The sequence below is a fragment of the Pleurodeles waltl genome, chromosome 3_1, assembly GCF_031143425.1.
Source record: "Pleurodeles waltl isolate 20211129_DDA chromosome 3_1, aPleWal1.hap1.20221129, whole genome shotgun sequence".
Lineage (NCBI taxonomy): Eukaryota > Metazoa > Chordata > Amphibia > Caudata > Salamandridae > Pleurodeles > Pleurodeles waltl.
This window is the reverse complement of record NC_090440.1, coordinates 844,530,790-844,556,211: the sequence shown is the minus strand read 5'-3', so window position 1 is coordinate 844,556,211 and position 25,422 is coordinate 844,530,790. Positions and strand designations below refer to the sequence as shown.

At 44.6% G+C, this 25,422-nt stretch overlaps 1 protein-coding gene across 5 annotated transcripts in view; it reads left to right on the top strand.

Annotated features, from left to right (window-relative positions):
• Window positions 1–3,447: 3,447 nt before the first annotated feature.
• NFYC (nuclear transcription factor Y subunit gamma) overlaps window positions 3,448–25,422 on the top strand; it is a 132,011-nt gene continuing 110,036 nt past the window's right edge. The window contains exons 1-2 of one of the 5 annotated variants that reach the window (XM_069223768.1): window positions 3,805–3,934; window positions 10,516–10,681. In XM_069223768.1, the coding sequence (XP_069079869.1) occupies window positions 10,624–10,681 (58 nt within the window). In that variant the 5' untranslated portion in view covers window positions 3,805–3,934; window positions 10,516–10,623. Of the gene's footprint in view, window positions 3,652–3,788; window positions 3,935–10,515; window positions 10,682–12,647; window positions 13,044–25,422 lie in introns of those variants that run through there. The other 4 variants (XM_069223770.1, XM_069223769.1, XM_069223771.1 and 1 more) reach the window with 4 other exon arrangements.

Below are 25,422 nucleotides of genomic sequence, written 5' to 3'. Positions count from 1 at the left end.
TGGTGATTCATTAAGGTGATGCGCCCTATAGCGGAGTCTCTTCGGGCGAGAGGTGTTCGTCTGATAATATACCTAGACAACATAATTATCATTGTGCAATGTCCACTTTTGACTCTTACCCACCTAGAATGTACAATCTTTTTCCTCCATGGTCTGAGCTTCATTATCAACTCTCCAAAGTCAGTTCTGATCCCATCTCAACTAATAGAATTTTTAAGGTTTCAAATGGACTTCCTTAGATCTCAATTAATACTTTCCCCTCAGAAGGTTTGCAACATCTGGAAAGAATTGAGATCGATGATGTGCAAACCGACTGTATCACTGAGATTGATAGCCCGCATGGTGAGCCTGTCGGCCTTGTCAATTCAGGACATTTTTCTGGGTCCCCTTCACTATCCAGCTCTCCAGCGGCTCAAAATTTCCCATCTCCAAAAGGGCCTCAGTTATTAGGAACAGATTCCTCTTTTGGGAGAAGCGAAGACAAAAATGCGCTGGTGGCTGGAGCATATAGAAGCCTGGAATGGTAGGGCAATCTTTGGCCCAGCTCCAGAAATTTTGATTGAATCCAACGTCAGTCATTGGGGTTGGGGAGCTTGATGCGGCCATATTTGCATGGAGGTCGCTGGTCCAAGAAGGAACTGGACCTTCATATCAATTGCTTGGAGCTTCTGGTGGACTCTTCGCAATTCGGAGCCAGACAAATTGTTGCATTCTTCTTCCTATGGACTATATTTCCGCAGTGAGATATGTGAACAAGCTGGGGATTTGGGGGTTGAGGCCCCACCTTTTAACGGAGACTGCTAAGAATTTCTGGCACTTTTTCATTCATCATTAAATTTCGGTGGTGGTGGAATATCTTCCGAGTCTGAACAACACAGTGGCAGATTGGCAGTTTCAATATCTTCATGGTTTCAGATATTGGAGTCTGAGCTGAGAGTCTTTCATCTTCTTCAATGCCTTTAGGGCCCTTACTGGATAGACCTGTTTGCCTTTCGTCTCATCCGCCAACTTTCAAAATGTTTCAGTTGGCGTCCGGATCTGGAAACCCTGGCTACGGATGCATTGCTGCAGGACTGGTCACCTTTGATGGGTTACGCTTTTCCCGCGTTTATGATGATTCCCAGAGTCTTGACCAAATCCTGTCACCAGAATGCGGAGTTGATTCTTGTGACTCCTCTTTGGCGAGCTCAGGCTTGGTTTCCGGCTGTCTTGGAAATGAGCTGTGCCTGTCCGATCCGGACTCCGTTTCAATGGAACCTCCTCCTGGATCCCATGGGACTTTCCCATCCTCTAATCCTATTGGAATGCCTCTCTCTAATAGTGTGGATAATTTCTAGGAAAGATGGAGTCTCCTGGGACTTTCGCAAGAATCTAATGATTTAATCTCAATGGCCTGGGCTTCCAGTATTCATAAACCCTACTCTTCTACTTGGAAGAGCTGGTGTGATTGGTGCTGTGAACTGAGTGCAGATCCCTCTTCAGAAGATTGTAGTTTGATCTTGAACTTCTTATCATCTTTGGCTTCCTCTGGAATGGCCTACAGGTCTGTGAACTATTATAAATCAGCCATATCAGCTGGGCGCTTGCCCATCGATGGTAAACCTGTTGAGGAGCTTCCCATTGTATGTAATCTTTTGAGAGGCATTCATATGGCCAAACCTCCGAAACCGAGATATTCTGTTCTATGGGATGTGAACGTGGTGTTACGTTTTTTAGGTTCTTGGCCTGCAAAGAAATATCTTTCTAGAAAACAGCTCTCTGCTAAGCTTACCATTCTCTTTTGTTTCATTTCTTGTAAGCGTGTATCTGATGTTAGAGTTCTGGATTTGGTATGTAGAGTTTTTTCTCCTGAAGGAGTAACTTTTTCCATCTCCCATGATACCAAGTGTAATTCTAGGTCGGTGTCCTATCCTAGCTTTCCAGATAATCCTAAACTGTGCGTGATGCGAGGTGAGTACTGCAGAGTTTCGTACTGATATGGGGGGGGGCAATAGTTGATTGCATTGCAGAAACCCTTTCGTCCTGTTATGTTGGCTACTTTAGTCAGATGGATGCGTTGGCTTTTGGAGGAAGCAGGTATTGATACCTCTAAGTTTCGTTCCCATTCTTCAAGGGGAGCCATGGCATCTAAATCCTTTTTCTTAAGTTCTTGTCTTGACGACATTCTGAAGGCGCCTCATTGGTCATCAGAATCTACGTTTACATCATTTTATTATAAACCTATTGTGGCTATTGCTTCAGTTGTGGTGTCTCAGCTTTAAACAAGCATAATCAGAGCCTTCAGTCCTGACATAGAATACAAAAACTTCTAGCATTCGTGCCAAGAACTTTTCAATTCCATTAAGAACACAGAGGCAAGGATTATCCCACGCATTTAATCGTTTTTAAAATATTTTCTTTGTTTTATGTACTTAAAAGTGTATCATCTGTGATGTATGTTCAAACTGCTGAAGTTATCTTCAAATGTTATTTTCTTTAGTTCTCTCCCTGATGACTATATGTTTGTTCTTATTCAAGCTTTTAACAGACTAGTGTTTATGACTTCAGTTTTATTTTTTTTCCTTAGTGAATGATGACAAGTGAACCTGGTATTTCTTCTTTGGTGGTATCCTGAAGAGCTTCGTTTTTCCTCTCTCCGGTTCGCGGAGTCTGATCCAGCCTACTGTTGTGGTCATAAATCTTCAGGATCTGGAATCTGAGGTCTTTATGCTAGGCTCCCATTGGAGTTTGAGTTTCCGTTGGGTTGGTTCAATCCTGTCTGCAGAGTTTTGTCTGTTTAACTGTTACTTGTACTTGTGCAAAGAAAGAGGAGGCTGAAGTGTCCCTTTCAGGTTATATAGGGCTGGGTCTCTATGGTTGGTCATGTGATATTAATATGTTCATGAAATAGGTAGGGTAGTGGTTCCCAACCTGTGCTCCGGGGACATCTTGGGGTCCACGAAGCCTTCTCAGGGTGTATGCGACTGCTTAGAAAATTAAATATTATTAACACATTAGGTCCCACGCTTTCAGTAATGACTCAGGGGGGGGGTCCCCAGATTCCAATAATGATTCAGTGGGGGTCCCCGGGTTCCATTAATGATAATGTGGGGGTCCACGGAAGTCAAAAGGTTGGGAATCAATGAGGTAGGGTTTAAAACTGTTCTTCTGATTGGCTGCTGTGAAAATAAAGCATAGAAAGTGAAGCATAACCCTCGCCTTCCTGTCCTTAATAGAATAGAAAAATTAATGACGTAAACGCTAGGAATTTGTTTACTCTTCTTCATAAATTACTAAGAAAATGCATAGTCTGCGTTCATATGTAGGGTATCGCTTTGTCCATGTGCTCTTACTTCAGCGTCCATTTTGAAATACTGAATCTTATTTCTATGTCTACAGCCTTTGTTCGATCTTTTCGTAAGTGGTCCTTTTTCTATACCCATAACTGTGTTCAGTTTGACTGTGTGCGCTTGCGCAGTAGGCCCACTGCGGACGGGCTGTGTGCATAGGAGGGACCGATGATAGGCAGCAAGGAGGCGGGGCATTAGCTCCCGCCATTTTGTTTCTTTCTCTTCACTGTTCAGTGCTTAGCTGAGACTCCTGAGAAGCAGCGGGGACGGAAGGGGTTTGGTGATACCGACCTTCTGGCAGAAGAAGAAAGCAGGAACATTGGTAAGTGCCGGCAAGGCGTTGCAAAAGGGTGCTTGCGGTGGGGTGGGTTCTGATTGGCCGAGGTGACACCGGCCCGTGCGTGTGATTGGTGCGGTAGGCGGGAGCGCGAGGTCATTGGAGGAAAGAGTGTGGGGGAGTTGGAGGGAGAGGATTTGGGTGAAGTACCCTACTGTTGGGGTGTGTGAGGTGTAGAGGGCCCATGAAGGAGTAACTGAAGTGGATGTTGTGGGCCGGAGGAGAAGGTGATATGGAGGAGACACTATTACTGGGAGTCCGCCTTCAGGTTTCAGCTTTGGGGTTTATTGAGGAATTTGTCTTTTTGTTAGAAATGCTGCCTTTGGTTGTATTGAGACCACCATAGGTTCAGTGCAGATCCGTGTGATCTAGTAAGGGCACGTAGACGAAGGGTAACGACGACAGATGCTTGTGTGAATTGAGAACCCATAGTTGAGGGACTACTTATACATATTTTACTATAGCCTATTATGTGACTGCATTCTCCTGTGGTGAGGAGCCATTGTTGGTCACGTGCCTTGTAGACGAGCGTTTGATGGGCCCTAGATGGAGTGGGAGGTTTCAGACTCTTTGGGTGTAAGGTAGGTTGTGTGGCACCGGGGTGGCTGGTTGTCCCTTGTTCCCCTAATAGTGCATGAAGATATCACTAAAATTGCATGTCAGTGGGGAAATTACGTTTCACTGTGAAATATGCTGTCTGTCAATGACAGTGCACCATCACATCACGCTTTAGTAATCTCTTTGACAGTGCTACAAAATGCACCACCGGTTACATAACGCAACCTTACCACTCTTCTGCATAGACATGGCTCATTTGTTATACTTTTTTTGTATTGCTTGGATTTTTTGTAAATCCGTTGACTTAAGTGATGTAACATTGCCGACAAGACACCCATTTCCCCCCCCCTCTACAAATTAATCCAGCTCTACTGGTTCTAAGAGCCAGAGTTGCAATCAGCCAATAAAATAGCAGGGCACACAAGTTTTCGGCCCATGTTACTGTGCTATTATCATTGGCTGATTAAAATGAGGGAAATACAGCCCGAGACAAAGTGCGCACTGCTTTTTCCAGTGCCTGAATGTGGTATCTCAGTGCTCTGTCCAGGACTCAGTAGCAGCGTAACAATGCATTTGGATTTTGGTCGACCTTAGCAAGCGTTTCACCCTTACTTCTTAGCTGTGGCAAAGAATCGTAACACATCAGCTGCCTTGGAAGCTAATCTGTCTGAGTCGCTGCCTTGTCATTCCAAGTTCTCAGACTGACATAGCATGACATGCCTGAAGCACACTCTGTAGTGTATATATTTAAAAGATAGAAGAACATCACCAACATCATACTATATTACTTTATTGGGAGGTATTAAAAGCACACTTGAAAATATTCCTGCCTCCCCTGCCCTCATAATTCAAAAAGGGTCTGTGTACAACCAGAGCCCACAGAACCTCACTGAAAGGACCAATGTTCTGCTCAACTGTTCATACTGAAAAACGAGGTGGTCAACAGAATGCTTGAATTAATCTCAACCACTGGCAAACTCTCGGGCCGCATCTCAATCCATCGTTCCACTGGTCCCAGGATCCTTGCCTGTATCCGGTCCAGAAAGGACCTGACCTGGCAGGTCAGGCTGTACTGTTCCCATGGGGAGCAGGGTCAAGACTGATTTAATGTATGGCTGGGTCCCCGTCCTCAAAGCCTCCCATCTCTTGGTCCTGTCTTTCTTTCAACTGGATCAGGGTGTATAGTGTATTATGAAGGATCTTCCTGTAGGTCAGGGACGTGACTTGCCTGGGCAATAGACCATCTAGCAGTCTTGTCTTCTAGGGGCGAGGCATCTGGTACATCAGTGTCTCTAGGCAGGACCGGTCGTGGTGCATGACAATTTTGCATATATCTGTATACCTCGACAGGAGATAGTCGGTATTCTTGCCTGAGGTCTTCCAAAGGTGGGCTGTCTCCTTGCATCCCGATCCTCAACCCCAAATTTTTAAGGTTGAGAAAGTAAAGTGTATTTTCTAGTTGGAGAGTAAAAAGTCAGTGTTCACCCATGATCAAGGGCAGTAGTAAAGCAACCACATCCTCTACTGAAGCATCTCCTTTGCACCTGCGAGTATCTCATGTCTGTGAAAAATTAATGACCCCTGAGCAAGCATTTAGGAAGCCACAAGATGTCTCGTTTAAAAGGCATTGGCTGACCTTTTGGCTTTGCCACTCTTGAACAGCATCAGCAAACAATGGGGGAAATAGTCAGGTGCAGATGGTAAATACCATCTGCAAAAAAAAAAAAAAGCCCAAAATGGTTGCTGCAGCACGATGGTGCATGCACACGTATATGTTATGACACTGAGGCAGCCCTTTTTATTTTCTTTATTTTAATTTAACATTTCAGGAGGGTGTTCGTCATTCTTGGAGCAGTAAATTAAAAAAATAATAATAAAGGGTGCGTGTAGGAAGCTGGCCCTCTATGTGCTATGTCAGTACTATGCAAATAGTCCAGGGGTTCCCCCAGTGAGTGGACAGGGCTTTCTATGCAGTTCCAAAGCGCTCTTAATTGGAGGTTGTGTGGTCAAACCTTAGGCTTAACAAAGAGGAGTGCAAGGCACACGCTGTGCTCAATAAATGAGACACACAACTTAAAGGAGAGCCACACCAATTTATAAAGATAGCATGTAACTTTAAACATGTGTAAGCATCAGGGAAAAACATTCAGGTAAGTATGTTTTTAAATCGGTATTCTTTCCACTTTAAAAAGTAGACACAGTGCAATTTCTGCAATGTCCTCCTACGGGAGGAAAAACAAGTTCTGCAAACAGGCAGAGTACAGTGACTTACCAGACCAATCTCCGGGAGTTAAGGTGAATAGTGGGAAAGGGACAAAGCAGCACCAGTGTCACGTGGTGGCTGGGTGCATGGTGCAAAACAGTGTTGGGTGCATGGTGCGTTTCAGTGGCGACCGGTCACCCCAAAGGGAGGCTGCCGGCTCAGGCCAGGAGGTCAGTCGGACTGAACCAACAGCACAGCTCAGGCCTTATAATGCTCAGGCACAGGTAGGCACCTATTCTTCACAGCTCAGGGGTGACTGGGGCAGAGGTAATTATAATTGGGCAATTTTTAAGCGCAAACTGTCACTCCAAAAGGAGTATTCTGGTGTTATAGCAGCAGGTCTTAGGTCCTGAGAGCAGGCGTGATTAGAGGCTTATAGAATCCGGGAGTAACAAAGTGAATTGGGGTCACCAAAAATCCACTTTTTTTTTTTTTTTTTTTTTTTTTTTTACTGTTTCCTAAATGTGGTTTCTAAATCTTAGTTGGGTGGGGAGATGGTTCCAGGCCTTGGTTCATAACACTGTGAAGGATTTGAGGATGAATGGAGGGTTCTGCTTGTAATGTAATGGGTGAGTTTTGATGTTAAGAATTTCAGTCCAGTTCCTTTGAAGGCCCTAATAGTCATCAGCGTGATTTTAAATAGAAACCTCTTGTGAACTGGAAGCCAGTGTACGAGTTTCAAAGCTGCAGAGGGCGGTGACCATCTTGGTAGTTTAAGGGCCAACCTGGCTGCTCCATGCTGGACAACCTGTAATTTTCCTAAGGTTTGTTTTGTACATCCAGGGTAGAGGCTGTTAGAATAATCCAGCCTAGAGGGAATAAGTGTATAGGCCACTGTATTCCTGGCTGTCAAAGGCAAGAAATCAAAAGGTTTCCTCAAAGACTTTATCAAGTAGAAGCATGTACCTGCAGCTGTCAAGGCATGAGGCTGAAAGGTCAATTGGGAATCAGATTTTATTCCCAGGTTCCTGACTACCTCAACAGTGGCTGGGGGGCAGGGACAGAGTCTGGCCACCATTGGGTTGTGTTTAATGAAATTTTCCCTCACTAACGGCATGACACTGTTTATTTATTTTTTTAGTGTTGCCTTTCAGGTGGTTATCGTGCATCCACTGAATAACAGCAGTCAAGCAGTTTTTTAAATTTAACTCTGATCCCAGTGATGTCATATCTAACGATAGTATTAACCTGGTGTCATCTGCATATGAGATGGTCATTATCCCAAATGATGAAATCAGACAAATTGGAGTGGCCAACTATATGTTAAAATGGACAGGGCTTAATGAGGACCCTGTGGCACTCCAGAGGTGACTATTGTTTCAGTGGCAACCTGGGTGTCTTCAGGTGTCATGTTTTTCTTACCAGAGCGGTAGCAGTAGAGGGGGGGGACTGCATCCAGGGGCTGCAGGCGTCTTCGGGAGTCGAGGAGGGGTGAAACAACAATGGACTCTGACTCTGTAGGGCTGGGGCACCTTGTTGGCACCAGTGGTCCACTTCAACTATGGTTGGAGGCGTTTGGTGTAGTGGTGACTTCTGGTGTCGGGTTTTGCCGGTTCTGGAGGCTTCAGGGTCCCTTATTTGGGATTTGCTTTGGAGCATACCCTCTGTTCATGAGAGGTCTTGAGTCTTTTAGTAAGGCAGGCAATCCACTCAGGTTTCTGGAGAGACAGCTGCTGGACGAGGTGACTTTGGTGCAGAGTTTTGACGAGGGGATGCAGACAAACCAGTGGAGTTGGTAATAGGTCAGCTGTTTCTTTTCTCCTCTTCTGCTTTCACTGCTCTTCAGGGTCCTTGGTCTTATTAGATCGTCAGGATCTGCTTCTCTGGAGCAAGGGGTGCCCCTAAATACCGAAATTAGGAATGTTGGGGGTGTGTAGTTAGCAGCCAATGGGCTACTGACCCATGGGGTCGCTACACCACCTATATGACCACTTCATGTGGGAAGCGAGCATAACCTTGCCCCAGAATTCCTATATATGCCATCTCAAAGATGGCTACCCCTAAAAACTGATCACCTCGGCTTAGTCCATCTTAAGGTGGTACTAGCCTAAGGTGGGCACGCCTACTTGGCTAGCTTATTTTTCCATCTGTCAATAGTGCCAAGGGGGTCGGCTTCCTCTCCTGTGAGGGGGACCCTATATTTGCATTTCAAAGGTGGCAGCCCTTTGAGGCTGCCACCTTAGGAAAGCTAATCAGCAAGTCACCCTGTGGGAGGGGGTGTTACACCCTCTTCCCGGATATGCTTTTGCTCTGGGGCTCCTGAAAGCAGAAGGCTCTCGCCCTAGGGGGCCAGAACTGTCTGGGGTGGCAGGCTGGCAGAAACTGGTCAGCAAGCACACCAGAGGCTGGTAGGTTTTCAGGGGGCACCTCTAAGGTGCCCTCTGGGTGCATGTATTGATAAATGGATCACTGGAATCAGGGTAGGTTTATCAAAACAAGATGTTTGATACCAAACATCCTTATCTTCAGTGAAGCTATCATCTAGCTGGGGAACTCGTATTGACCAGTGTTCAGCACACGCATCTAAAATGGCTACCTTGGCCACTTACTATGTCTGAGAATTGGCAAAGACATACCAGAGGCATAACTGCTCTTGCAGATATGCCCTTACATGTAATACTTGTTATAACAAATGAGGCAAACCCATATAACCCTTGGACCTGGGTCATTTAAACACAAATTAGGTCAACCTGGGGGAAGTATATGACTAAACTCCCATGGCATTTAGGAAAATATAGAAAGGTAAGAACTTAACTAATAAAAATATATATATGATGACCTCAAATTAATTTATATCACCATTTATTTAATCTAGTGAAAAGAGATCGCTTTTAATCATAAAACTTAATTATAGAATATGTGCTCCCAATGTTATACGATTCAGTGAAAGTATTAAAGTGATATGCGTGCCGATGTGTTACATACAATATATACAAATGTGGTTAACAACCTATAGGAAAAGAGCAAACTTCAATAAGACCCCTTTATTCCAGGTGTCTTGAAGTTGCTCATACATTATCCACATCTAATGTAGTCAGCGTTTCGACCCTATATCAAGACATAAATCATTGGTGGGTCATCCTCAGGACCGAATAATTCTTCTAGCCGGAATCACCTATTATTATCTTTATCATAAGTATCCTTTTGAGCGATTTCTAATGATTCATAGAATACGTCTTCTCACTTCTATAGTTCCTGATATCGGTAGCCTATAGCCTCTTTGACTGGGCAACCCTCTCTTAGTGTTTTTTTTTATCATTAAAGACATTCCTTTATTTTGCCCTGTAGGTAGAAGAGGAAGGGGAATCTGAACACGATCCGTCAGTGAATTCAACCTACTGTCAGGCCTGCTGTAGGCTTATATTGCATGCAGTGTTAGGGGGCATAGCACACTGGGATGTGCACTGTTGTGTTTTCATTTTTGTCTGCCCCAAGACGTGGCGTGCAATGGCAGCCTTTCATGTGCTTGGTGAGGGATCCCTTAGGGTGGCAAAATTTGTGCTGCAGCCCTTAGGGACCCTTTTTAGCACCTCAGGCCCTAAGTACAGAGGGTGCTGAAGGATTTGCCACATGGGGCAACATTTGTACAGTTTAGATAACGAGATCTGGCACTGTTGATCTGGTTAGCAGGAACCCAGTGCACTTGCAGTCAAAAGCACATCAGATCCAGGCAAAAAGTTGGGGGTAGCCGTGTCAGAGAGGCAATTTCCTACAGTGCGGCAAAGCATATTGTTGGAAAAGAAACAGCCTGGTGGCAAATTGCAGCTATTTGGTTGTATACAAAGATTAAAAATAGGAATTTATAAAAGTGGGAGTTGTGGAGGAGTCGGGAACAAAGCAATACAGTGGCAACCCTAGAGGAGCTGGAGAGTAACACAGGTAGTGTGGGATTGAGGAAAGCAGGACTGGTGGAGCAGGGCAACATAGAAAGTGAGTGCTAAGAAGCACACTACAGAAAGATCAAAAAAATGTGCACTCCCATTGAATATTAGGGGTGTGTGTGTGAAAAAGTATTTTCTGAATTTCAGCCATGTAATGATACAAAAACCCATTCAATCGGATGGTAAATAAACTGTGCTTCAGGGAAAGGGCAGCTCAAGAACAGGAAGGAAATCTATTGACAAAGAAGTAAACAAATGAAATTGACAAGAAATTCAACCAGTGAATTGCAGTGGGCTGGCCCAAAGCCGATTTGTAAGTATTACAATTCTTTTGACAACAGAGCTAAAACTTATCTTGAGGTGGGACTTGAAAATACAATACATTTTATCCTCTCAAGTTTACCTATACATTTGACTGTGGTTTATCTCATGTATTTGGCTGTTTAACTTTGTGTTTTAGATTAGTTCATTAGGTAGTACATGAGATACAGCCGAGTGTATGTGACTTGCAGGTCCTGGGTTTAATATTTGTAGGCGCCATCTCATCCTTTCCATGGTGAATAGTTTGGTGTGAGTTGGATATAACACCTAAGATTTAAGCAGCGAGAATGTGTAGTCTTTTTAGATTGTCAGTGTTAGATTCAGGGATAATCTTCATTCCTTTATGTATGGTTGCACAAATCTGCATCTTGCCTCCGCATCGTTGCACCAGTGCCTGCCCTTGTTAGAGCTCTGTACATGTCCTCTTTCATAAAATGTGTTTATACATCGCTCTGTGTTGGTCTGGCTCCATTGTACTTTTGGCTGACTAGTGGCAGTTCTAGCTGGTTCCAAAGGTTAATTGACTGTGTGCCCTTGGTGCCATTTCTAAATTGCTAAGGGCACTGGAGATTTCCCATACTTTCGCAGTGCGGACGTTGGGCATAGCTGTAGACGAATGGCTGCTTCTGGGATGTAAGCGCCTTAGTTGAATTTTAGTTGGTGCTGCAGTGGCTTCCTGACTTTAATATGCTAACTCCTTCGATGCAGGCCTATCTAACTATTTCGTCACTAAACTGCAAAAGATTCATACTTCTGCCACCCGTCTCCTCGCCATAAAACCTCTGAAACTGCTCTGACCTCAAATCAGATACTAGTTCAAATTCAAGATGTTCTGCTTAATCTACAGCAATTGATGGAACGGTTCCTTTCTAACCCCTAAGCATGATGCCGTGATCAATAAAACCCTTTCTTTGCTGTACGGACCAGACTACTGACCCCTTCATTTGAGGCTGCCCTGCTGCTTCAAACGAAGCAGGTACTGTTGGCACATCGTCACAAGTCGACTTTTGAAAGTCGTTCCCATGCTACTCGGAAGCGCTTGTGAAGTTCTAATAGTGGCAGCTTCTGGTTTTAAGCAGAAGTTATTAAAATATTTACACTTGCTGACCATTGAACAACACTCGTTATAAGAGTCTGAGCATACCACTTTACAACTTGTAGTGTATGCTTTAAAAATAATGTATTGAATAAATGGGTCTCTGGTATGTGTATTATGCAAAGGATGTTGTTTACTGTAACGCGTCTATCTGGGACTGAGGTAAATGTGCATTATGATTTATAGACACATGCCTTGAGGGACTGGTCTTGTAATCACTCAGTGCGATAACAGACCAAAAAATGAATGGAGCAGTCTTGTCACTACGTGGATTAAATTACCCCATGATGCTGCGTTTTGAGCGGACGTGCTCGGTGTCTGAAACACGTGTTGTGTGTTTGTTTTTGTGTCCCCATCCATTTAGGTTTTTTTGTGTGAGGTTGAAATTATGAAATGTTCTTGGTTAATTGTATTGGCCTTTGTGCCACTAGGAAGCTTTCTGTGTACATCACAAGGGCATTGATATTAATGTATTTATTGTTGCAATTTATAATAGCTGTGTTGAGCTTAACACGGACAGTCTCTAGCCAAGGGTGGAGGCTCTGTTCAGGCGCATTGTACATGGTGGCTCTTTAAGTACCTTCCCTTTTATAACTCAATGTTGATTGCGTACTGATTTTTTTCGCCCTTTGTAGTTGGTCCAGATTTTAGAACAGAGTACTGAAGCAGGGTATAACGGTAATAATGTCAGTGTGCCATGTTTAAGTGCTCACCGTTTTGACAGATTTCGTAAGAGCCCGTCTCTACTTATCCGTTGATTTTGCTTTAGAACACAGATTTCCCCTAGTGCCTCGACCTTTTTCCAGCTCGTAGCCCTGACCCCTGCGCACGGCTCAAGGTAACTTTCAAACAGGAAGTGTTTGGAAGGGAACGGCTGAGGTTGATGGCGGCCAATGGCGCCAGGGGTCCGTTCGCCTGCACCAATGAGTGGGCCGCGGGGGCGGTGCCGGGCGGCAGGCTAGGTTGCTGGCCTTGGGCTGTTAAAGTGGAAGCAGGCTCCAGGGCTCCTCTCCTTGCATATACTGCGTCCTGCGTGCTTGGCTCCCTTCGCGGCACCTAACAGGGGTCAACTGAAAGACAAAGGAAGATGGCGAAGATTTGGCGGAAAACCGGCTACAGGCAACTCTACCTGTCGCCGCCTTCGCTTCTTTTTTCCATTATGGACGAAGGGGATCAAATGCGGACAGCTTGGGGGCGTGTGGTGAGACCCCTCGCCCCCAATAGGCCGAAGGCCTGTGATCGACTCTTAAGAGAAATGGTAAGCTATTGCGGTCATCCGGTTTCTTTGAAAATGTGATTTCCTCTGACTGAGATCAGCGAAGTTTAGAGTCCCTCTGGAAAGAAAATGGCCCCTGCATTCCGAGCATTCCTTATCGCTTTACCTCCTGGGTTTTAGGTGTTGTGTGCTCGTCCTTCAAATGTAGCCCGGGATTATTTATATCTAATCCCAGAACAGTGATACGGAAGGGTTGTTGCTAAGCGAGTAAAATTTGTGGTCCTCTTTCCGACAACCGTTGCAGAATGCAATCTATTTTTTTTTTTTTTTGTGACTAACACTGCCTGTCATCCAATACGTAAACGGTGTTTGTTAGCGATAACGCTGCTTAACACCTGTTACTGTTTTATTACGCTGCGAAAACAAATTGTTTCTCCTGCTAGATGCATTGGATGTTATCAGTTTGAAGAGTGAATGTCTAAAGTGGCCCCACCCGTGTTCGGATTCGGGGGCCTGCCCGTTTGAAAATGTGCATTGCAGTAGGTGTGTATGCTACTTGATGGCTGGAAGCCCAGAAATCGGCGCGTACATCTGGAATGGTTGTGCCTATTGTAGGAGGTTGCGGGGTGAACGAAAGGAGGAGAGCAATCCTCAGTTGCCAGTTCTACGAAATATACTACAGTAGAAAGGGTGTTAGTGTGGCGAGGCAGGATCATGATTCTTCTGCTGCAGTGTTTTGTTCTCACGAAGAGAATGGAGTACTGTCAAGATCTTAGGATTTTAACCCTTTGTTTCCTGCGGCCACCTATTATGATTTTCCTGTCGAATGCAGTGAGATGACAGGACTAACTGAGGGGTGTAAAGTCCAACACACGATACATGAAAGTACCTTGCAACGTTTTATTACAACAACATGGAAGTATGTGTCTACACTCTGAAGCCCCACATTTGCTTCAGCCGGTTGCCTAACCAAGGAGGGGGGAAGGGCAGCTTAACATGCCATCTCCCTTGAATGTTGGACTCCAAATGTTTCAGGTCTTGGTTTATTGTTCGAACTAAAATGCTGCATACATCGCATGCAGCCCGACGGTTGTCTAACTTGGCATCTGTTTATGAACTATCGCAACAGACCAGGTTTGCTTCTGGATTATCCAAGTTTACTGCGTGTTTCCATTGCAAGCCTCACATTTTCCCCTAGTGATCGTCTAAATAGGCGGGTGGTTGTGGGAGTTAAGTGCCAGTTTTTAATCCAATTTGTACATACACACATGAGGTTAGACCAGTATGAACAGTGCTTGTTTTGATTTGCAAGCAAGGACTTTGAAGGTCATTTGGATGTGAATTCATGCAACCAAGCTGCATGTTGCATGCTGGGCCCTAAAGAACAGGACCCGATGTAAGTCTTCCCCATTGCTTTGGACACTTGTGCTTCCGTTGAGTCAGTAGGATTATGGTCTCTTCAGTCACGTGGGTAACCTTCAAGCACCCCTATGAGTTCATAAACGTTGACTTTGTGGCCGAGAGCGAATTTGGACCTTTCAACAATTTGTAACCTATGATACATTCAATATAGGTAATTAAATTATTTGTTTTTATGTACCGCCAGAATCCAAACTAAAACAACGTAATTGGTCTTTTCGCGTCTTTCATCTACCTTTTTTTTTTTTTGTCACAAAAAATCACTGACCATTTTAAATCCTTCATGGATTAGCACTTATTTTCAGTTCACCAATTGATCTCGATATGAGTGCATAATGCCGCCTTTCTCGTACCAGTTTTTTAGAATACTGCATACCATGAATATATTATGCACATCCTTTAGCGCCACACTTTCTTCTGCGTTGTGCTTTGGTATTGTTGAAAAGGTGCTCCAACTGTGGCAAAACATAGTAGACAAACACTGGAGCTTTTCTGAAAACTTCTTTCCTGCAGTGGGCATGACTATTCTCATTGATTTGTAACACATCGTCCTCAGCCCAATAATACATAGGCAAAAGCTGACCGCCCTTACAGTGTCACTAGACGTCAGAGGCCCTTGTACTACCACGGGAGTTAGTCCTCCAATCAACGAGATCGAGGATCCGCATTCTTGTTCGTACGGAGTCTCTTTATAGAGCGTCACTTCCTCAGCCAGCTCCTGTATTCATTTGTTGGGCCTCCTTTGGAATGCACGAAGAGTTTATTTGCACATCTGAGAATTATGCAATCATCCCTCACTTAATTCTATACCCACAGTATTTCTCTTGCCTTTGTCGGCGCTATAGTGTTTTTGTAAGCATCTTGAGTTTGGCAGTGCTTGTTGATAAATTGCAATACTTAGACAAAAGACAGAATGCCAATTAGGGGACCCCATTGGGCTTCTGCTGCCATGGCACCCAAATACTAAACCCTTATACCGAAATGATTGGAATCTGATTGGCATTCACTCTTCTTTCGGTACGATTTTTGTAGGCATGCAGTGGAGTTGAGTTACGTATCTCGGTAGTTTAGGTTAACATTCAGATGAAAAACAGATTGAAAAACTGGGTACATCCTCTGGCCCTTCGGGAGTCCTCAGTTGTCGAAACTCTGCACCCGAGTTTACCCATCCTGCATGATGCAGTGCCTCTTGACTGCCGCATGACCTTGCGCTGTGAAAGTCGTGGCTAATGGTCCGTGAAGTTCTGCTGTCATCTTGGTGGAACACGTGTAAAGTGACACGCTGTCTTATTACAAGAATACCTGCTTCCATGGTCAAGGAACTCGCCAAAGTAATGAGTACATGTTCTCATTGTTGGGTAGTACTGGTGCCCTTTCCCACAAGGTACAGTTGAACTATTCAGAGTATGCTACTATTTTTGCACACGAGTTGAGGTACTCCACATTTTTTCTTCCACGCTTATTTGAATAAATTGTTTTTTTGGGTCCTCAAACGCACAGAATACTCATACTGACCTCACTCCTGTATTTATTTCCATCTCGTTTCTAGTAAGTATTTTTCAAATGAAGACTATTCCCAAGACTCATCTATTTATGTTTGGTGTGTTAACTGTTCTTTATGATTCTGGAAATCACAATATTTGTTAAAGGTTAAATACATTTATTGACATTGTGTAATCCCCGAAAATGACGTCTGCATTAATGTGCATTCTTTATGCCCTCGAAGATCAGACCCAGCGTTCCCCATCAAATGTAGTAATTTACATTGAATTTAATAGTGGGTTTTCTTATTAGCCAACTCAGTGTCTTTTACAGTTGGAGACCTGCCTACGTGCAGACTGCTACTGTAGGTGTTCAACCCACTGAGCTATGCTTTACACAAACAAAATTAATCATTAAGTTAAACATTCAATTTTATAGGATCATTTATTGGAATAAACAATTAACAAGTCAGCCTTTTATTCATATTTAATTTCCGAGTTTTCCCCCAGCCTCTACCTGTTTATTTGCAACATTTCATGCTTCCCGACTCCTTTTGTAGGAGTTACACTTTTTGCTTGATTATTAAACTGTGTCTCATTTGGATAAGAACATTGAGGCATCACTGTCGGTAGCGAGGGTACTCTTGTGATAAACAGATCACATTTATATGAGGTACTTTTCAGTGGATATGGTTTATTTTTGGTAAGGGGCCGTAGACAGCTTGCTGTTAAGTCGTGAGAGTGGCCTGGGCTGCCAAGCTTTTATTGTCACCCTTTCTTTCTGAAACCCCAGATCATATATGTAGAGTTAGATTTGATTGGGGTGTGTATGCTGTCTATCTAGTATAGTTAGATGAAAATGTCACTTATAACAACATTTTAAACTGAAACACTAATTTACTGAATATATTTTGAACCTTCATTTCTTACAAGCTTCTGAACTGATTTAATGTAAATCACAAAAAGCTTGCTTTCTTGGTAAAGATGTAGGATTCTGCCAAATTTGGAGTAATTCTGTTTAGCCATTTTTTTCTGTATCACTGTTTAATTTTCCTTAGAAAATTTAATGGGAAAACATGTTTTTTTTTTTTTTTTGGTCCTGCTTGACTGGTCACAAAAAACACCTACTTTCAGTACGTCCGAGAACATCCTCTTTGGTAGCAGTACCAGCAGAGCTATCAATCAGGGATTTGTAAAGCGCACTACTCACCCGTGAGGGTCTCAAGGTGCTAAGGAGGGGAGGGGAAGGTGCTGCTACTGCTCGAACAGCCAGGTCTTGAGAAGTTTCCTGAAGGTAAGGAGGTCTTTGGTCTGGCACAGGTGGGTGGGAAGAGTGTTCCACGTTTTTGCGGCGAGGTGCGAGAATGATCTACCGCCGGTTGTTCTGCAGGCAAGTGGGATGGCTGCGAGGTCAGCGGAACAGAGATGTCTGGGTGTAGAAGGAGAGTCGTCTGTTGAGGTATTCTGGTCCAGTGTTGTGCAGTGCTTTGTGAGCATTGGTGAGGCGTTTGAAGGTGATTCTCTTGTTAACCGGGAGCCAGTGCAGGTTTTTCAGGTGGTCTGTGATGTGGCAGTGGCGGGTGATGTCCAGAATGAGGTGTGCGGAGGCGTTCTGGATGCGTTGCAGCCTCTTCTGGAGTTTGGCCGTGGTTCCTGCATAGAGGGCATTGCCATAGTTTAGTTTGCTGCTTACGAGGGCATGGGTGACTGTTCTTCTGGTTTCTGTGGGTATCCATTTGTAGGTCTTTCAGAGCACGCAGAGGGTGTTGAAGCAGGAGGAGGAGATGGTGTTGACTTGCTGGGTCAGGGATAGTGAGGGGTCCAAGATGAATCCTAGGTTGCGTGTATGGTCGGTGGGAGTCGGAGCGGTCTCGAGAGTGGCAGGCCACCAAGAGTCATCCCATGTGGAGAGGTTAGAGCCGAAGATGAGGACTTCCGTCTTGTTGGAATTGAGTTTGAGGCAGCTGCTCTTCATCGTTTCGGCGTTGGTCTTCATTCCTTCATGGAGGTAGGTCTTGGCGGAGTCGGTGAGGGAGAGGATCCGCTGAGTGTTGCCGGCGTATGAAATGACTAGGTTGTGGGATCGGGCGATGTTAGCGAGCTGGGCCATGTAGATTTTGAAAAGGGTGGGGCGAGGGACAAACCCTGGGGTACGCTGCAGATGATTTAGGTGGCCTCCGAGCGGAATGGGGGAGGTGGACTCTCTGGGTTCTGCCGGTGAGAAAGGAGGTTCCAGCATTGCTGAGGCGTGAGCGTAGGGTGTGGTGGCAGACAGTGTTGAACGCGGCTGAGAGGTCCAGGAGGATAAGGGCTGCGGTTTCACCGCTGTCCAGCATGGTTCTGATGTAGTTGTGGCGGTGATTGGGTTGGTTTTGGTACTGTGGTTGCTGTGGAATCTGGATTGGGAAGGGTCCAGGGTGCGGTTCTCCTCTAGGAAGTGGGTGAGTTGTCTGTTGGCGGCCTTCTCGATTACTTTTGCCTGGAAGGGGAGCAGGGAGATAGGCCGGAAGTTCTTGATGTCCTTTGGTTCTGCTCTGGGTTTTTTGAGGAGGGTGTTGATCTCTGCATGTTTCCAGCTCTCCGGGAAAGTGGCAGACTCAAAGGAGCTGTTGATGACCTTCTGTAGTTGGGGTGCGATGACACAGCTTGCTTTGTTGAGGGCAGGGGTCAGATGGAGAGCCGGAGTGGATGGTGTTCATGATTTTGATGGTGTAGTTAACTGGGGCCAGGAGAGCAGGAGGTTGGTTGGAGGTGAATCTGTGGTGTTGGTGGTTGCCGGGGGGTTCTGGGTGCTGAAGCTGTCGTGGATGTCTGCAGCCATGAGGTGGAAGTAGGAGGCTAGGGATTCACAGATGTCTTGGGATGGAGGGATGTCCTTGACGTTGGAGCTGGGGTTGGAGAGTTCCTTCACAATGTTGAAGAGCTCCTTGTGGCTGTGTGCGTTGTTGATTCGGTCTTTGAAGGCAGTTCTTTTGGCGGCTCTGATGAGTTGGTGGTGTCTTGCGGATGGTGTTTTTGAAGGCTGTGTGGTTGTTCAGAGTATGATCTTGGCGCCACTTTCTTTCGAGTCTTCTGCAGCTTTGCTTAGATTCATGTTGGTCGGCAGTAAACCAGAAGGCCTTTCTGTCTGTTCGTCTATTGGAGGGATTCATGATTGGGGCGAGAGCTATCACTTTTCACAGAAAGCTCTGCACGCAAGAAACCTTGAAGCATGTGACCAGGACACAGCTGAGTTCCACATCAACACAATGGCCCGCTGGACTCTGGGTGGTTTGGTATTAAACAACTCAGAATAAAAAATCCAAACTGGTACCAGTACTGGATTCATGACAAAATGTACCCAGGTTTCAAATTAAAGGTGCCACCTGCAAAAGCTAACTACCCTGGCATGGTTGCTGACTGATTCTAACCAGCCCGCCACCACCAGACAGCCAATCTACAAACCTGGGGTAAGAGATCTTCCTCTCTGGGTTGCAGAACAAAGTCCTTCCTGGGTGGAGGTGCCAACACTCCCTCCCTCAGGAATGTGCACTGCCCTGGCTGCGAGCTTCAAAGGGTTTACCGCTTTTGAAACTCGACCCTCCGGCCTGCTGCTAGCAGCAGATGGCCGTCCCTGTTGCAAACCCCCACTTTTGGTTGAAGCAACGGTGGGAAATTCAAACAAAGGACAGGAATGGCCCTTGGCATGCACCACTCCTAGGGTGTTGTATGTGAGGTGGACCCTTAATTTAATTTTCCTCCATGTTGGATGGTAGGAAAATAGCTAATCAGGTGTAGGGCATTGACCCCTGCCCACAGGAAGTGGTCACTTAGTGGGTGTAGCCATCATAAAGTAGATGACCCATTGGTCATGAACAGATTCCAGGCTTAGCAAATCGCAAAGAACTCCCTCCAGAGTGGAGGTACCACTCTAAATCCTCAAGGAATCAACAAGCCACTGGGGGTCACTTCACAGAAGCAGCCAATAACTCAAGAACAGGACGCTGCAGCTGGACCAAACTGCACCCAGACGACCACGAGGACAAACCCTGCCAGTGTGCCATGTTTGGTAGCACTGCACCCTCTAGTGGCCAGACCGTTCCAATGCCCTAGGTATTGGTCAGCCAACGTCAGACACAAAGAAAAAAGCCCACCTGGAGCTACAAAAGGACTAAGAGGAAGCTCCAGTCAAGGGACTTAAAAAAAAAAAAAAAAAAAAACGTACCTCTTGCCAGAGTGCCCCCGTTGTCCTGCAGCTGACCCGTGGACCAACTTACCTCCTGGCACCGAGGTCATCCTTGCGCACAGCTTCTGGCTCACCGATTCGCTCTGCACCCGGCCGCCTTTGCCTTAAGGGTTCCCCACACTTTGCAACCTCAATACTCCAAGGGGACCGCAGGATTCACCTTTTAAACTTACCTGTGCTGCACTTTTCCAAGTGATTCCTCGCAGTGGCCCGGCACTAGCTCCAGAGAATTTCTCCTGCTGCTCTCGCCGGAGCCGCCCGGACTTCTCCAGCTGGCATAGTGTGCCCACAGACGACCTCGGCCACCGTGCAAAAGAAGAACTTGTTAAACCCACTGTGTGAATGTATATATATATTTTTAAAGGTTATCCTCCATTGATTCCTATGATGCGAGATTACACACAAGACTATTTTTAATAAACTTCAAAAATTCATATCTCAAAAAGTATTTACCGATTCTGATGATCTTGATCATAAAAATCCAAAGTATTTTCATATACTGGCCCAGAGTTATTCCTTTGAGTATGTGAGTTGCAAGATTTGATGCTGTGAGTACAACAAATGTTTTGCACTTCTCCACTGAGGGCCAGGCTCCTACAAGGGCATGCCGGCTCTATCCCTGCCAGTCGCAGCTTTGGTTTTTGTGGGACGAGAGAATGCCTACAATCAAATATGATACTTTCTTAGGAGTGTTTCGAGTTTATAGTTGCTGTGATAGTAGTTGTTTTGCTTTTGAACTTGGGGGGGGGGGGGGGGTGGGGCGGTTGCGTGGCAGGAAGAGTAGGCGGATAGGATTCGGCCCGTACCACTGCAAGGTCAATGGTGGTTTTGAGCTTTTCACAAACATTCTCTTCAACACTGAATTTAACAACATTCTACGCTGTCATCACAGCAGCCTTAGACACCACACACCTTCCCTCAAATTAAAACAAACAAAAAAGATTTAACAGCACAAAAATACCTTAAGCTAAAACAGACAATATTATAAAACAGATTATTTCTGGGAAACAGAAAAATCTTTTAAATAATAAATGTTCGACTTCTTCTTTGGCATAATAAGTTAGTTTTGTTGACATATGACAGTCCAACCTTTTTTTTTTAATTTTAACCTCCGACTTACACACCAGACTTTTTGTAGCGGGTTCTTCATGTCTTGCGGGTTCAGAACTCTTAATGTCAGAACTTTCTAAGCCTATGGAATGACCACTATCATAATTTTTTATTTATTTTTTTATTTTTTTTTATTGTTTTATTCAGTTAAACACAAATCAAAGAAACATACATTAATTCAGCAGATCTCTCGACAGGTGGATAAGGATATATAAGGGTCATTACACATCATATAACTACTGTGGTATCCCGTGTCACAGATGTGACTCTACCGGTATCTCTCTCTATATGCTGATACCCAGGGATCCGTTCCAGGAAAAAGAAAGGGAAGAAAAAAGTCCTCCATAGCGGAGGGATGCAACAGTCCACCACTCCGTAGAAGGGCAAGGGGAGCTACGCCCTATGGTGTTAATCTAGCCACGTCGAGTAGAAAGAACTGCAAAAAGATAACAATTGCAAAACCTCTAAAAAAAAACAGGCAGGTGGAGGACACAGCCACATCACGCAGGGCTATCTCACCGCAAGGAAACTCGCATGATTCGGGGGGGATTGAGGCACGCAGATAAGGGACATCATTCACACAACACTCTCAGTCTGCGTCGCCAGGTATTCATTTAAAGGGCTCCAGATATCTTTAGGGCGGGATCTCTCTGGCATGAGTTCCCAGAATACTAACAGCTGATCATGGCAAAAAGCAGCATCTCGCAACCAATCCGCTCTACAGGGGGCCCTCCCCCGGCCCCAGCACATTGCGACTCTTCTTCGCTTAGCCAGCAGCATGAGAAGGCCTACTAGACGTCTATGCGGGCCATGAACCTCGTCCATATATCCCAACAGCGCTATCTTAGGAGAGAGGGGTATCTCCTCCTCTGTCATTTCAACAATCGACCGTCTTATCTCCTCCCAGAACTTACACTTCCGCACACTCCCATGCCAGGTGAAGGAAGCCCGCGTCCAGAGCTCCGCACCGGGCGCAGCGTGAGTCCGCCAGCAGTCCCATGGAGTGTAGTTTCCTAGGCGTATAATATATTCGGTGCAGAAACTTAAAGTGTAGCAAGCGCAGTCTATAATTCGGAGACAATGCCCTCATATGAGCACAGCAGCTGCGCCACATCGCTTCCGGGATAGGCTCCCCCACATCTCTCTCCCGTGCAGCCCGAGCGGATATCACAAGGCCGCTCCCCTGCTCCTGCACAGCATTATACAGCTTAGTTATCAACTTGGAGGGGGATCTCGCGCTACAGAGTGCCTCCAGAGCCCGAAACTCCGAGGGAGCATCCGGCTCTTCAAAAAAACGTTCCCGCAGCAAAGCGCGGACACGGAGAGCACAAAAACGCTGCAGCGGGGTGCCATCACATTTCGAGAGTGCACCAGGAACATCCAACAGCTGACCGTCTACCACCCAGTGACCACTATGATAATTAAATTCTATATGCGGCTGTCGCTCAATTTGACCGCATTACAAAACATCTTATTTACCTTAAGAGGAGTGGACAATTTTGAGCCCCGATCTTTTGTTGGTATTTCACCCTCACAGTATCGCTTAGTGTAACTTTAGTAGTTCAAGCTGCATGTCTTAAATCATAATTTACCTTCTTTGAAAATCTTTTTTCTTTTTTGATTTGTTCTCAGTGTATCTGAGTTTGTTGTCTTGCCCACATCTTTTATTTCTCATCCATCCAGGACACATCAGGGGGATGGTTTTGCAACCTCTGAACAATTTCACGCTCTAAAATTTCAGACTTCCAGTCTATATTCTGAGCTTTTGCCATCTGTATGGTTACCTTCAACACCCTGTTAAACCTTTCTACCGTCCCATTCTTTTCATGGTGATAGAACTCTTCATATGTCTGATACCGCTTTTAAACAAAAAATCCTCCATTTCATTGGTTACTAGTTGTACTCCATTATCAGTCAAAAACATGTCAGTTAAATCTTCCCAGTGAAATACATCACTAAGAAATGTAATCACATTACATGTCTCTATATGTTGTGTGAAGTAGATCCCATAAATCTATTAGATCCAAGACATAGCGATGTCCACTCTTGCATGAAATTGGACCCAATATATCTAAAGCAACTTCTTGCCATCCTCTACTTGGCATCTGTCTTACCACCATAGGTTGTACTCTGGTTTTACAAACTTTATCGCTGTCTAAACAAACCACACACTCTCTTAACATTCTCTCAACATGAATGTCCATGCCAGGCCACCAGAAGCATAGCCTAATCTGTTCCTTAGACTTTGAGATCCATTGATGACCCGAATTAATTATATTGTCTCTAAAGCTCTCAGCTGGGATCAGTTTGGTGCCTCTCTAAAATAAATCATTTCTTGCAGATAGTTTGACGAACATTCCAAAATTTTGTGCACCTTCTCACCTGCTATTTTATTTTAATGCCAGCCTTTCAGGGTTAATTTAATGACTTTCTGCAAAACCACATCCTTGACTAATTCTTCTTTCCACCCAATTTCAGTGATCACACCCTCTGCAATCTCACATACACCCCATTCATCCCAGCTTCCTAGGCTGTCTGTGTTTTGAGACTTTATCTTCAACCTGATTGGTTTGGCTCAGTATCAGCATTGACAAGCAGTCTGCTCCTTTATTAACTCACCAAAGAATATATTCCACCCTGAAATCGTACTCCTGAAGGGCCACCACCCGCTTACATGTCGGTGAGAAAATGGCATCCAAACTTTTCTTAGTAAATACATCTTTAAGGGTGTGTGATCAGGCCCCACTACAAAGGAGTTACCCCTGAGAATTTTTTTTTTTTTATTTTTTTTATTCCTTGTAGCCCAATATATGCATAACGCTTCTTTCTCAATAACTGAGTAACGCGGTTCGGGCCCAACTAGAGTTCTGGACAAGAACATGATGGTTTGTGTTACACCATCTTAAATTTGTGTCAACATAGTTCCCAACTCGTTGGCACTGGCATCAATGACTAAAATTAACTGTCTTACAGTGTCAAAACTTTTTAAGGAAGGTGCTTCCCTCAAGACTTTTAATTTCCTGAAATACTGTGTCTCATAAGCTTTGTACCAAGAAAATTGAACAACTTTCTTCAATGATGATCTCATGGCATGTGTGCGACTAGTGAAAGTCGGCACAAACTTATTGTAGTACTCGGCCATACCTAAAAATGTAACTAACTTGTCCCTGTCCCCAGGCACAGGGAGGTTGACTATGGTTCTCACTAATTGTTCCTTGGTCATGACACCTCCGTTTAGTTTAGTTGTTAGGTTTAAGGTTTAGGTTTAAGGTTTAGGTTTAATGTATAAAGCGCATGGCTACCAGAAGGCCTCCCAACGCTAAAGGCAAGTAACTGCTTTGAGCTAAACTAAAGAATCTATGATGAAAATAGGAAAGTCTTCAGGTTATTACAGAAAGGTAGTTCTAAATGTTCTTGTCGAAGTTCTAAGGGAAGGGAGTTCCAGAGGTGAGAAGCTTTGACTGAAAGAGTTGTGTCCCTAAGTGCTTTTCTTGAATCGAGCAGTATGAATTAACAGAGCAGTAGAGGATCTCAAAGTCCTTGTTGGAACATAAAATGAAATATTTTGCGTAAGAAATTTGAAACCTTTGTTATGAAGGGCTTTATGTGTCAAGCATAGAGCTTTAAAATTAAGGTGTTGTCTTATAGGTAGCCAGTGGAGGGAGGCTAAAGTAAGGATTAGTAAGTTTATGTCCTAAAAATTAATTCTCAGACAAACTAAACTTACATATATTTTCTCTCAACATCAATACTCCCTCTTTACATTTTGTTAAAACCAATTTCTGTCACCATGTTCTTTTTGCGATGAACCATTCACTAAAATATAATCTTCATACATTTTAACTCTGCTCCCCCTGCTGAACACTTCCTCCATGATTCTTTGAAGCACAGAGGCAGCTGAATTTAATTCAAAAGGTAACCATGTGAAGGAGTAATGAATGAGGTCCGCCCCATTGAGTCTTGATCCAAATTAATCTGTCGGTATGCTGCTCTGAGATCGAGGGTAGAGAGACCTGTAGCTCCATCAAGTAAGGTTAGCATCTCTGCGATATTGGGAAGAAGATATTTGTCAGCTATCGTGTTTATTAAGGTTTCTTAAATCTACACAGTCTCACTTTGCCCTAGGCTTTACGAGCAAGAACAACTGAGGCTAACCACTTAGCCACCACCCACTCAGCTGCTTAAG